The sequence below is a fragment of the Gopherus flavomarginatus genome, chromosome 4 (assembly GCF_025201925.1).
Source record: "Gopherus flavomarginatus isolate rGopFla2 chromosome 4, rGopFla2.mat.asm, whole genome shotgun sequence".
In the NCBI taxonomy this organism is placed as follows: Eukaryota; Metazoa; Chordata; order Testudines; family Testudinidae; genus Gopherus; species Gopherus flavomarginatus.
This window is the reverse complement of record NC_066620.1, coordinates 206469565-206482954: the sequence shown is the minus strand read 5'-3', so window position 1 is coordinate 206482954 and position 13390 is coordinate 206469565. Positions and strand designations below refer to the sequence as shown.

At 43.3% G+C, this 13390-nt stretch overlaps 1 protein-coding gene across 5 annotated transcripts in view; it reads left to right on the top strand.

Annotated features, from left to right (window-relative positions):
• Positions 1–13390, top strand: part of PKHD1 (PKHD1 ciliary IPT domain containing fibrocystin/polyductin) — a 382755-nt gene that overhangs the window by 37314 nt on the left and 332051 nt on the right. For all 5 annotated transcript variants that reach the window (XM_050948683.1, XM_050948684.1, XM_050948682.1 and 2 more), the window contains exons 16-20: positions 2256–2531; positions 4179–4268; positions 7938–8028; positions 10261–10403; positions 11429–11559. In XM_050948683.1, the coding sequence (XP_050804640.1) occupies positions 2256–2531; positions 4179–4268; positions 7938–8028; positions 10261–10403; positions 11429–11559 (731 nt within the window). The remainder of the gene's footprint in view (positions 1–2255; positions 2532–4178; positions 4269–7937; positions 8029–10260; positions 10404–11428; positions 11560–13390) is intronic.

Below are 13390 nucleotides of genomic sequence, written 5' to 3'. Positions count from 1 at the left end.
AGCCTCCTGGCTCAAGACTGAGGTCCTTTGGTGGGTTACTGTCAAGAAAACAGCAGTCTCCAAGGGCTCTTTGTCTGGTCCCCAGTTACCTTTGGCTCAGAGGGGAAAAGTCTCCTTCTGCCACCCCTGAAGATCTCACCTGCCATAAAAGAATGGGTGTCAGGCTACCAGAAAGGAGGTTCCTATGCAAATGAAATGAGCGTGCTCAGTGAGAACTAGCTGTTTCCAGAACTCTTAAGCATAGAATCATAGAATATCAAGGTTGGAAGGGACCTCAGGAGATCATCTAGTCCAATCACCTGCTCAGAGCAGGACCAGTTCCCAACTAAATCACTCCAGCCAGGACATTCAGTCAGAGCTTGGTGCATGTGGAGTTAATGGCAGTCCTGTGCCTTCTTTACTGACAACCCTGCCTCTGGAGGGAGCTAACCATTACATCACTCAAGCCCACTAATTACATAAAAAAAAAAGACATTAAAAGAACATTCAAACTGCAAAGTCAAACATCAAAAATACAGAAATGCTAGAATTAAGGTTGCCTGTGCAACTTTAATTTGCCCCCCTTGTGTGCAAATGCATGATGATATAGTCTTTAATGACATGATCATATACTGTGTTTTTTTCCCCACAGGAATCCTGCCTCATTCAGTCTCCACTGAATGAGGGGCTGGTTGATGTTGCTTTCTATCCTCATCATTCAGTGCATGGCCCCATGCCATATTTACTGCACTCCATCCAAACCCTGCACTGAATATGGAATTATTAACTTCCTTAGGGGCTTTTCTATGATGCTGCCATAGTATTTTAGTTCTTCATGCACATTAATGCATTTATTTCTGTAACACCCTTGCGAGGAGAGGGTATTATTAGCCCTGTTTTATACATGGGGAACTGAGGGTCAGAGGAGAAAACCCAAAGTGTCTAATTTAGGGGCTCAGTTTAAGAAGCCTGGTGCCTGATTTTTATTTTTTTTAAGCGGACTCAGTGTTTTATAGTACTTCATTTGTTGAGAGCACAGCTGCTATTGACCTCAGTAGCAGCTGGGAGTGCTCAGCACTTCTGCAGATCAGACCTCCAGTATCTCAAGTTGGGCAACCAGAAAAGGCGGATCCCACTTGTGGAACATTTTGGCTTAAGTGACTTGCCCAGCATCACACAGGAGCTCTATGGCACAGACAGGGATAGACTCCAGTTCTCCAGGACAGCATTTAGCTTAACTCTGAGACCATTCTTCTCTTCCTCCAGTTCCCTGCCTCATTTGCCTTCTAACTTCTGCAATAAGAGAGGCAGGAGTTCTATGAACAGCAGCCATCTTCACTCTGCAGCCTTGATCCATCCCAGAGCACAGTCCATCCTATGCGCTGAATGAGATAGAAAAATTAGAATGTAACCGTGTAATTAAATTACTCAACCAGTTTAACTGGAAGTTTAAAAAAAATCCACCCTGAGATTGACACCCAGAATGAAAAATTTCAGCTTGAATGGTTTAAGTGAAAATTGAGACTTAAAATGGCAGTCTTACCTACAGGTAGTGTTACTATAATACCCTGGGTGGGGAAAGGGAATTAGCTCAGTGGTTCTGTTCCCTCGTGATTTTAAGGTGTGGTGCTCTTTTTGGTGTCTTTTTCTTGTCGTACCTTGAAAGGGTTCCCTCTAACAAACAGCTTTTTTGAGGTGGCCTCCACAGTTACCTCAGATTCCATGGAATTGAGGGAAAAGACTCCATTTCAAATCCAATGAATGAAAGGCGCTTGGTTTAGATGACTCCTCATGGGCCACTGTCGTTTCTCAACAGGAGTGTAAGGAGAGGACCCAGCAGGGCCTCTATCAAATAAAATCTAGCCCTGTTAACCTGCAAAGCACCTTATAAGTGGAAGCTAACTGTTCCTCATAACACCCATCTGAGATAGGTAGATCACACAACTTCCATTTTACAGATGAGGAACCTAAGTGATTTATCCAAGGCCAGTTGTTATTGTGAGTTGTTATTAGGGCTGGGGTGAGATATGAGAAGTCTTGGCCTCCTGGGACTCAACTCAGACCCCTTGATCACAGCACTCTGTAGTAGACAGGATTTTCCCTTACAAAAAGAAAGGAATGCTGCAGACATCTGCTCATAGCTGTGAATGTGATCTGCTTTATCTTTGTCATTTAAAGGTACAATCTCTCCAGCTAAAGAGGTCTCGTTCATGTGTTATTTTGGAGCCAGACACTGCTGCATAATTATCTTGTTGCTTTTGTTGGTCTGAATTCAGGTGAAAGTTGCCTTTATTCCTGCTGGTGCTTCTGAATGGTCTGAACACTGGGAGAAAAACTGGAGCAAGAGTTGGCAGCCAAAATCCCAGAAATTTGAGCTGATGGGTGGCTCAAAGTACTACCTGGAGGCGCTCCATCATGGGAAGGCACCAAGCAGTGGGATGCGAGTTGGGGTTCAGGTGCACAACACCTGGCTTAACCCTGATGTGGTGAATACATATCGCAGAGAGAGGCACGAAATCCGGGCCAGTGCCCTCCGGCTTCCGGAGATACAGGTCAGGGCCATGTCTGTGATCATAAGAACATAAGAATGGCCATATTGGGTCAGACCAAAGGTCCATCCAACCCAGTTCCTGTCTGCCAACAGTGACCAATGCCAGGTGCCTCAGAGGGAGTGAACCTAACGGGTAATGATCAAGTGATCTCTCTTGCCATCCATCTCCACCCTCTGACAAACAGAGGCTAGGGACACCATTCCTTACCCATCCTGGCTAATAGCCATTAATGGACTTAACCTCCATGAATGTATCTAGTTCTCTTTTAAACCCTGTTATAGTCCTAGCCTTCACAACCTCCTCAGGCAAGAAGTTCCACAGGTTGACTGTGCTCTATGTGAAGAAGAATTTCCTTTTATTTGTTTTAAACCTGCTGCCCATTAATTTCATTTGGTGGCCCCTAGTTCTTATATTATGGGAACAAGTAATTAACTTTTCCTTATTCACTTTCTACACACTACTCATGATTTTATAGACCTCTATCATATCCCCCCTTAGTGTCCTCTTTTCCAAGCTGAAAAGACCTAGTGTCTTTAATCTCTCCTCATATGAACCTGTTCCAAAACCCTAATCATTTTAGTTGCCCTTCTCTGAACCTTTTCTAATGCCAGTATATCTTATTGCCGTTATATAAATCCATGGTATGCCCACATCTTGAATACTGCGGTCTCCTCATCTCAAAAAGATAATCTCCATCTTATTCTCTATCTCTTTTTTAATGATTCCTAACATCCTGTTCGCTTTTTTGACTGCTTCTACACACTGCATGGACATCTTCAGAGAACTATCCACAATGACTCCAAGATCTCTTTCCTGATTAATTGTAGCTAAATTAGCCCCCATCATATTGTATATACAGTTGGGGTTATTTTTCCCAATGTGCATTACTTTACATTTATCCACATTAAATTTCATTTGCCATTTTGTTGCCCAATCACTTAGTTTTGTGAGATCTTTTTGAAGTTCTTCACAGTATGCTTTGGTCTTAACTGTGCCTTGATCCTGTGCCTTGAATGCTTCATGGTGCTATTTACTCCACATATTTTGCAGCAGTGTAGAGGCCTTGTCTTCAATAGTGAAGAAAAATGCTGTGTTCTTCCCTCGTGTTAGTTAAGGCAAGTTAACTGACATGGGATAAAATCCTAGTGAAGACAAGGCAGTTTGTAGTTTTAACAGATTAGTCTTACCTTGACCTGCCAGCAGGTGTTAAAACTAGAATTTGATTATGTTAGCTAACACAAGGCAGGACCAGTCTCTTTTTCCAAGCAAACATGGATCTGAAGAGTGTCACCTTGGGAACTGAGCCAACTGATATTCATAACCAGCTAATAACAAGAGATTTATAATAGGAAAAAGAGTTGCTCAGTAACTAGAGGGACTCTTATTCTAGTGGCTAAAGCACAAGACTGGGCATTAGGAACCTGAGGTTGTGGTCCTAGGTCTGCCACTGGTTTATGTGTGAAACTGGGCAGGTCACTTAACCTCTCTGCCCAATAATCTGAGATCCAAGGCTTTCAGAGTGAATTGCAACAGATCACATAGTTAAAGTGGCACTTGTTGATGTAAAGATCCTCTTAACTAACAGATCATCTGACACTTTTTGAGTTGTATTTAGCTCACCTTGTTTGTTTCTGTTTTTCCTGACAGATGCTGACTTTATCCGGCACAGGATGGTTCCGTATTTCCTGGGACAATGTATCCAGCAACATGATGGCAACAAATGCTACAGCTGATCAGGTCTGTATAATTAAACCCAGAGGGCTAGAACCTCACCTAGTATAAAATGTTGGAGCTCCAATGAAATCAATGGAGACGTGATGATTTACATGGCCTGGAGACTGAGACCTTTTGCTGTAATCCCAGTGACGTTTACAGTTATTGAGAGTATTTTTCAAAAGGATATAGCTAGAGTCTCTGTAATCCAGCAACATCTGATCTGGTCCCCCGTACATTCAAAATGAAACACAAGCCATGCGCGGATACATGTTTATCAGCAGGGGGACTCAGAGGCCTGAGATTAGGTTCTTTGCCACCCAGGAACATACACCAAGAGAGACCTCACATCCCTAGGACATGGGTTTGGAACTGGGTTCTTCAAAGCCATTGATTTCTGCTGTGCTCCTGTCATGGCATAAATCCCCCACTCTGAACCTTAGCGTCCAAAAAATGGGGTACGAGCATGAATCCCCCTAAGCTTAATTACCAGCTTAGATCTTGTAGTGCTGCCACCAACCAGGACTTGCAGTGCCTGGTATACTCTGGTCCTCCCAAAACCTTCTCAGAGGACCCCAAGACCCAGACCCCCTGGATCTTACACAAGGAAAGTCAACTCTTTCCCCCCACCGTTGCCTCTCTCAAGCTTTCCCTCCCTGGGTTACCCTGGAAGATCACTGTGATTCAAACTCCTTGAATCTAAAAACAGAGAAGAGTGCACCTTTCCCCTTCCTCTTTCCCCCTCCCCAAGAGGTAATACAGATTCAAGCTCCGTGAATCTAAAACAAAGGGATTCCACCTTTTCCCCCCTCCCTTCTCTCTCCTTGTCTCCCACCAATTCCCTGGTGAGTACAGACTCAATTCCCTTGAGCCTCAACAAGGAGAAAAATCAATCAGGTCTTAAAAAGAAAAAACTTTTAATAAAAGAAAGAAAAAAAGTAAAAGTTCTCTGTAATTTAGATGGTAAATGTTACAGGGTCTTTCAGCTTATAGACACTAGAGAGGAGCCTTCCCCCCAGCACAAATACACATTAAAATAATTCCAGCAAAATACACATTTGCAAATAAAGAAAACAATCAAAAAGACTAAACCACCTTCTACTGTAACTTACTATTTGAATAGAAAATTAGAGAGCCTGTAGGTATGTCTGGTTACCCTTTCAGAACCCAGAGAGAACAACAGACAAAGAAAACACACAAACAAAGACTTCCCTCCACCGAGATTTGAAAGTATCTTGTCTCCTGATTGGTCCTCTGGTCAGGTGTTCCAGGTTCACTGCTTGTAACCCTTTACTGGTAAAAGAGACATTAACCCTTAACTATCTGTTTATGACAGCTCCGAGATTGGAGACAAGGTAGGTGAGGTAATAGTTCTTATTGCTGTCATGGTATCTTTCCCCAATCTGAACCTTAGAGTCCAAAAGTTGGGGTACCAGCATGAATTCCTCTAAGCTCAATTACCAGCTTAGAACCTGTAGCGCTGCCACCAATCAGGACTTGGAGTGCCTGATAAACTCTGGTCCCCCCAAAACCTTCCCTGGGGACCCCCAAGACCCAGACCCCCTGGATCTTAACACCAGGAAAAGTAAACTCTTTCCCTCACCAGTGCCTCTCCTAGGATTTCCCTCCCGGGGTTACCCTGGGAGATCACTGTGATTCAAACCCCTTGAATCTTAAAACAGGGAGGAATGTCCCTTCTCCCCTCCCCTTTCTCCCTCACCCAGAGGCAATACAGATTCAAGCTCCGTGAACCTAAAACAAAGGGATTCCACCCTTCTCCCCCTCCCTTCTCCTTCCCTGTTAAGTACAGACTCAATTCCTTTGAGCTTCAACAAGGGGAAAAAAATCAGACAGGTCTTAAAAGCAAAACTTTTAATAAAAAAGAAAGAAAAAGTAGAAGGTGTCTCTGTGCTTTAGATGGTAAAAGTTACAGGGTCTTTCAGCTTATAGAAACTGGAGAAAAAAAACCTCCTCCAACAGAAATACAATTTAAAATACTTTCAGCCAAATACACATTAGAACTCTACCAGCCAGATACACATTTGCAAATAAAGAAAACCAATTAAAAAGGCTAAACCGCCTTTCTACTTGCACTTACTACTTGAATAGAAAATTAGAGCCTATAGTACGTCCGGTCCCTCTCAGATCCCAGAGAGAACAAAGCCAAACCCAAAAAACACAAACAAAGGCTTCCCTCCACCGAGATTTGAAAGTATCTTGTCTCCTGATTGGTCCCTGGTCAGGTGTTTGGTTCCCTGTTCGTTAACCCTTTACAGGTAAAAGAGACATTAACCTTTAACTATCTGTTTATGACAATTGTGCCAAGTGTGGAGAAGGTAAGCAGAATGTCTGAGTTAACGATAAGGTGGGGGACTGATTGTTACGCAGAAGGGTTTCACACATGCTGCCAGAGGGCATTTAAAAATCTTAAACCTAACACTTAATATTAAGTGCTCTCCTACTGCCCTTGGGAGGCTTGAAAGCTTTTCCTTTCCACTAAAGGAGGTTGGTCCAGTAAAAGATATTTCCTCACCCACCATGTTTCTCTCATGTCTGGGGTCTAGCACAGCTCCAACAACACTTCAAAAAATGTTCATAGATTCTATGGCCAGACGGGACCATGGTGATCTAGTCTGAGCTCCTGCAGAACACAGGCCAGGGAGCTTCCTGAAATAATTCCTGTTGCTGGAATAGAGTCTAGCCCTCACTGTAACTAGTGAAAGCATAGAAATAGAAATAGAAATAGAAACCATTCAAAAATATTTAAATAAGTGGTACTTTATTATTGTTTAACAGTGCAATTAAAACTGCAATTAATCATGATTAATTTGTTTAATCTCATGATTAATAGTGATTCATTTTTTTTAATCACTTGACAGCTCCAATTTAAAGTCATCAAGAGATGGAGAATCTACTGTTTCTCCTGGCAGTGTATCTTGGTTGGTTGTTCTAATTGTTAACCATCCACGCTGATTTTTTTTTTTTAAATGTGCCTTTATTTTAACTGAATTTGTTTGGCCTTAACTTCCAGCCACTGGTTCTTGTTATGATATACATCATATCTATGTTTGGTTGCACTACCTCTCGAGTCTGCCTGACTGGGCTGCAAATCTCATGAGGATCGGCTTTTCTGTGAGATTGCTTGTACATCTTGCTTCTCGCCAGCCAAGGAACCCTTTGAGAATAGCCTTCTTCATAGTATTTATCACTACTTCTTCTGATCCCAGCTGGAATGTAAAAGTGTAGCGATGCACTGAAAATACAGCTTTACAGGAATTTTTAAAGTTTTGAGAAGTCTTTCAAATAGCCAGCGTGGTTGTATTTAGGGTTTGGTTTCAATTTTGGTCAAATGTGGATAGTTCTTAAATGTCTAAGCTGGTTCTTCCGTGCCTATTAACATTAAATCTGGTTTTGGCTCACACAATATGTGCAGACTTAATCATTCTCCATCTCCAAGGCTAGCTGGAACAACAGGAAGTGTTGCCTTTTTGCCCATGCCAGCCCATGTTCTAAAAGGGAAAATGGATCTTTCGCCTCTGCTTCCTGGTTCCTCATTATATCAACCCTGTTTCCATCACTGGCTAGTTTACTAAACATAGCGACCATTTTATGAGCATCTCAGCCTTCTCTACTACACAGTTAAACAAAAATGATCATATTGTGAATATTTTTTTTTATTTTTATTTTTTGAAGGTCCAAACAGTGATAGAGGAGCTTCTTTCAGTAAAATGTGAAACTGAGCCATTGTCTGCTAAATTCCTTCTCCGGAATGGATTTGAGGAAGGTAATGCTTTTAAAAAAAATTAGGTGACACTTACAGTAATAGGAGGTTTCTCCTTATGTGCTAAAAAAGACCTTTGCAGGGTGCAGGAGGTATTATACTCTTAATGGTTTTACACCATTTATTTTCCTCCTGGTTTATTAATAATGTGTGTGTGTTATAGTGAGGGAGTTTAAGGAGGAATGAACTGTTGAACTGATATTAAAAACAGTATTACTAATATGTTAATTACTGATTCCTCTCCTCCCCTCAATCTGCTTTATTACACAAACATAAGCAGGGACATTGGGATAGTTTACTATGGGACATAAAGTACCGTATTATGGAAGTTCCACTGTCATGTGAAGTTATCCAGTACCATATTTTCAAAGGTAGGTATGTGCTCATGCCTGTTTCTAATGTAGTAGGGATATTAGATGAGGAGAACTCTGAGTTACTACAGAGAATTCCTTCCCAGGTATCTGCCTGGTGGGTCTTGCCCACATGCTCAGGGTCTAACTGATCACCAGATTTGGCGTCGGGAAGGAATTTCCCCTTGGGTCAGATTGACAGAGACCCTTGGGACTTTTTTGCCTTCCTCTGCAGCATGGGGTCCTGGTCACTTGCAGATTTAAATTAGTGTAAATGGTGAATTCCCTGGTTTCAGAGTAGCAGCTGTGTTAGTCTGTATCCGCAAAAAGAACAGGATTACTTTGTTAGTCGCTAAGGTGCCACAAGTACGCCTGTTCTTTTTGGTGAATTCTCTGTAACTTGAAGTTTTTAAACCATGATTTGAGGACGTCAGTAACTCTGCCAGAGGTTAGGGATCTATTTCAGGAATGGGTGGGTGAGATTGTGTGGCCTGCAATGTGCAGCAGGTCAGACTAGAACAGGGGTTCTCAAACTGGGGGTCGGGACCCCTCAGGGGGTCACAAGATTCTTACATGGGGGGTCACGAGCTGTCATCCTCCACCCCACACTCCCCTTTTCCTCCAGCATTTATAATGATTTTACATTAAAAACACCTTTTATATATTTATCAGGAGGGGTCACACTCAGAGGCTTTCTATGTGAAAGGGGTCGCCAGGACAAAAGTTTGAGAACCACTGGACTAGATGATCCCGATGGTCCCTTCTGGCCTTAAAGTCTATGAGTCTCTGAGATACCTTTTGTATTAATTTATAATAAATGGACCCAAAAGGTCAAAGGTGTTAAGATGACCCAGTCACTGTCCAATATTAAATGGTTTTAAAGAAGGTTTGGGGTTTCTTATTCAGATAAATCAGCCTGCTTAGTACCATGGCAAACACACCATGAATTGTTTTAACCCTTTATTAAAAATACAGAAAAGAAAAAGCATCTGAAATTTGAAGTATTAAATACGGCCTCTCCTTTTCCCTTCAGCTGGAGAAAGGCTTTAAAAGGAAAATGCCCTGTTTGAGAGTCCCATAGATGGGATTGCAGATGCTAATAACTGTCCTTTTGGGGGAAAAGAGAAAAAATTAGTTGAGATGGGCTGGAGCTGTTGTTGAATCTAGCCCGATCCCATTGCCTGGAAGACAAACCAAGGAAAGAAAAGAACAGCAAAGACAGAAAAGGCTGCCTCTGTCTCTGGCGTTGACTTTCACTTGCAAGCTGACTGCTGAAGAAACACTGGCATACCACATGGTTTTATCAGCCACTCTGAGACCCGCATTCCAGCATCGGGATGCTTAGGGCATTGCTTTTAACTATCCCTCTGGTCGCAGGCTCACAGCGCGGTTGCAAAATATACAGTTTTGGCTGGCTAAGCAAGACTCTTCTTAAACAGAAGGCAAAAGGAGAGAGATACGAAGGAGAAGAAATAAAGTGGGGAAGGAAAAGGATGCACAAGGGGTGTGTGTGTGGTGGGGGGTGACAGTCTCACATTCCAGATGGTATTTGGGATTTAGCCAGAGTTGGTTGAGGGGGTGATGTCATTTGGGTTCCTATCTCTGGCCTGGTCTAGTCAGGAAGCTTCTCAGGATTAGGATGAAGAAGGCACAGTTGTGTCACGCTGGATCCTGTACTTGTGTATCTAAAGTGTGTGCACCTCCTTGGTATGCTTCATTGGGCACACGCATGTGCAAATGCTTGCTTTGCAAGTGTGCAGCATTTATTCGCTCAGGCAAATTTAGGCACAAGATTGCATTCACCAGACATTCGAGTGTCCAGCTCCTCCATGGATTTCTGAATCCTTTTCAAACATCTAACCTCTTTGATTTTTACCACTGTCAGGCCAGAGAGACCCTGCCACTGAGGGACGTGTTGCCAGCTGGACAGAACCCTTTTGTGGAAGGTTCAGTATTCACAGGCCAAAACATCTTGTAAAAATGTCTCCATCAACCTTACCAAGATACAACCTCACTGAGTACACGCATGTAAGTAGCCTCGCTGAGTGGGGCAAAACATGGAGGAAAGTACCAAGAACCAAATAACGTCATAAAATTAGAGATGGACAAGACATATTAGGAAATTGAGGCCATCTTCCCTTCTCCCCAAACCCATGTAAGATTGTGTCTTAGGTATATATATTCCTGGGCCATGAAGAAGCAAACCTTATTTATCCATAACATCTATTGCTTATTAAAGGCGATAGATTGACAGCCCTGGAAATTGATGTGTTCTGGAGATAACCAGAGGATGTGCCTTGGGGTCAGTGCCAATCCAAGCTGCTCCATTCTATTTCATTAATGTGCTGCAACCCTGCCTAGAGAGGCTGCCTCTACCAATGTAATGCTTAATACTTGTAGTGATTTGCACCCATAGAACTCATAGTATGGTTATAAAGATAGGTAAGCATCATCCTCACTGTACAGATTAGGGCACAAAGAGTTTAAGTGACTTGCACAAGCTCACTAAGGAGGCAGTGGTAGAGCTGGGAATAGAATTCAGGTCATTTGATTTCCAGTCTGGTATTCTCTCCCCTCTAAGTACAATACTAGATAAAGCCTTGGGAGGAGACTCAGCAGACCAGGGTTCTATTCCCACCATTGCCACTAGCCTGCTGGATGACCTTGGGCAAATTACTTCTCTGTGCCTCATTTTCCCCATCTGTAAAATGGGGATAATGATGCTGCCCTCCTTGGTAGAATGCTACATAAAAGCTGTGTGGTTGTATTATTATTATGGCGATGGTCTCTGTGTAGTGGGAAGGGACAATTCATTCTAAATGCCCATTTTAGTCTTTTTTTTTTTTATGTTGGAGATGCCAGCAACAGTGCCAATTACTATCAGTCAAAATAGTGGGCATTACAGTGTAAACTTCTTTTCACGAGAAATCGGACTAAAAGCAGCAGCTCATTTCACATAAGTCAAGAAACAGACCTCAACTGTGTGGGTTGGATTTGGACCATAATATAAACCTTCTTCAGCAATAATGTATTGTTTCCTTCCTCTTTCTCAGGTATGCTTTGCATATAAAGGTTATGTGAGCGATACCCTTTATGTTTCGGTGTCCTATATCAACACCTTTCTAAATACGGTGAAGAAGAATCTTACTTGCCTGTGGAGTCTGAATGAGACCAGCCCAGAAAGGTACCCAGTACAAGGATACATGTAGTATAGTTTCAGCAAATGGCTTCCTTCGCACTAAGAGAACAAACCTGTGTGCTGTAGACATACCAGCATAGGGGCAGCATCTCTGCTGGTGTAAAATTTCATAGCTCCATGGAAGTCACTAGAGATATGCATGTTTAATCCATCTGAACAGCTTGCCTGTTGTGTTCATCAGCAAAACCGTACACACTGAGCGCTGGCAATAGAACTCAGCACTGTCCCCTCCAAGACCTTTACCCCTTGAAATAGAGAACAGCCACATGGAGTAGCAAAGCTTTTATCTTCCTTGTGGGGCTACCACTGGAGACTGACCAGTCACAAGCCATTTAACCAGTACGTTACACATGGACACGGTAATCGTAATAATACCCCTCCCTGAAGGCCTCTAAGGGTGTGTCTACACTGCCATTAAAAACTCATGGCTGGCCCACATCAGCCGGCTTGGGCTTGTGGGGCTCAGGCTGCTGGGCTATTTAATTACAGTGTAGAACTCTGGGCTTGTGCTGGAGCTCTGGGGCTCTGCCAGGAGGGAGGGTCCCAGACCTGACCCTGAATGTCTACACTGCCATGTGACCCCCAGCCCTGTGAGCTCAAGCAATGGCCAGCCATGGGTGTTTCATTGCAGAGTAGACATCCTCTTGGTGCCTTGACAATGAACACCACAAGCCAGTTGCTGTAACGGGAAAGACTCTGAGTAGTGGCTACACAGCACTTAATCTCAGAAATAGTTAGGAACTTATAGCATTTCTTCTTGACCCCCATCTGTCAGCCAGCATATTCCTGGAAACACACATAGGAGTGGTAGCCCTTGTGATTTTTATCCTAACAAATGTACCTGCAGATGCCATTCTTAGGTATGTCTAATTATTTTTGATGCTTATTAAGCTATTTCCCGCCATACTTTCCTGCATCCCTGAGTTCAACGAAGTATTTAGAATGCATGTTGCTGCTACTCCGCCTTAACCCACCACTCTGTCCTGGATGATTGGATTGTTGGAGTCAATGCACTACGTTAATGCTGAGTTATACAAGGCTAGCCACTGTGGGTATATACAACCTGACTAGAGGTCTGCGTTGGAGCTGACTGATTATTGGCAAGTGTCCTATCTCAGTGTGCACTATATCCTGTGCCAGGCCAGGGATGTGTTCTCCAGGGGTCTGTCTTTATGCTGGGGCAAACAAAAGTCCTTACCAGGAACTCAGCAAAGATATTTCTTGGATGTAATGCTCACCCTTATTTAATCTAAAGTTATTTCATTGGCTGTCCTTGGAGATAGGATACTGCCCTAGGTCGACAAGTGGTCTAGTTTGGTATGATACATTCTATTATGCTCGTTAGGTTTTCTAATGGTTAAGGGTTGAATCTGGCTGTTAATTTAATATGTCCTCTTTGTGTTTAGTAGAGACAAGATTCTTACCCAGATTTCCTTTTTGCACTAGCTGAGAGGACTGGCTCTAGGTGAATATTGCCATACGCATTACGAGCATTTGACATCTGCTATACACCCACAACCCCTCAGGATCCTTTGTATAGTTGCAACAGTGCTTCCAAGGTGGTGGTGGGCAGGAGCGGTGCCAGAGTTTCTGACGCCCTAGGCGGACGGCCATTTCTCCGCCCCCCGCAGCCCCGGTGGACCTGCCGCAGGCATGCCGGCGGACGGTCTGCTGCTGGAAAGGCTCCGGTGGACCTGCCGCAGGCATGACTGTGGTAGGTCTGCCAGAGCCTTTAGACCAGCGCACCGTCCGCCGAAATGACTGCAGCAGCTCCACCGGAGCCTTTCCAGCAGCGGACTGTCCGCCGGCATGCCTG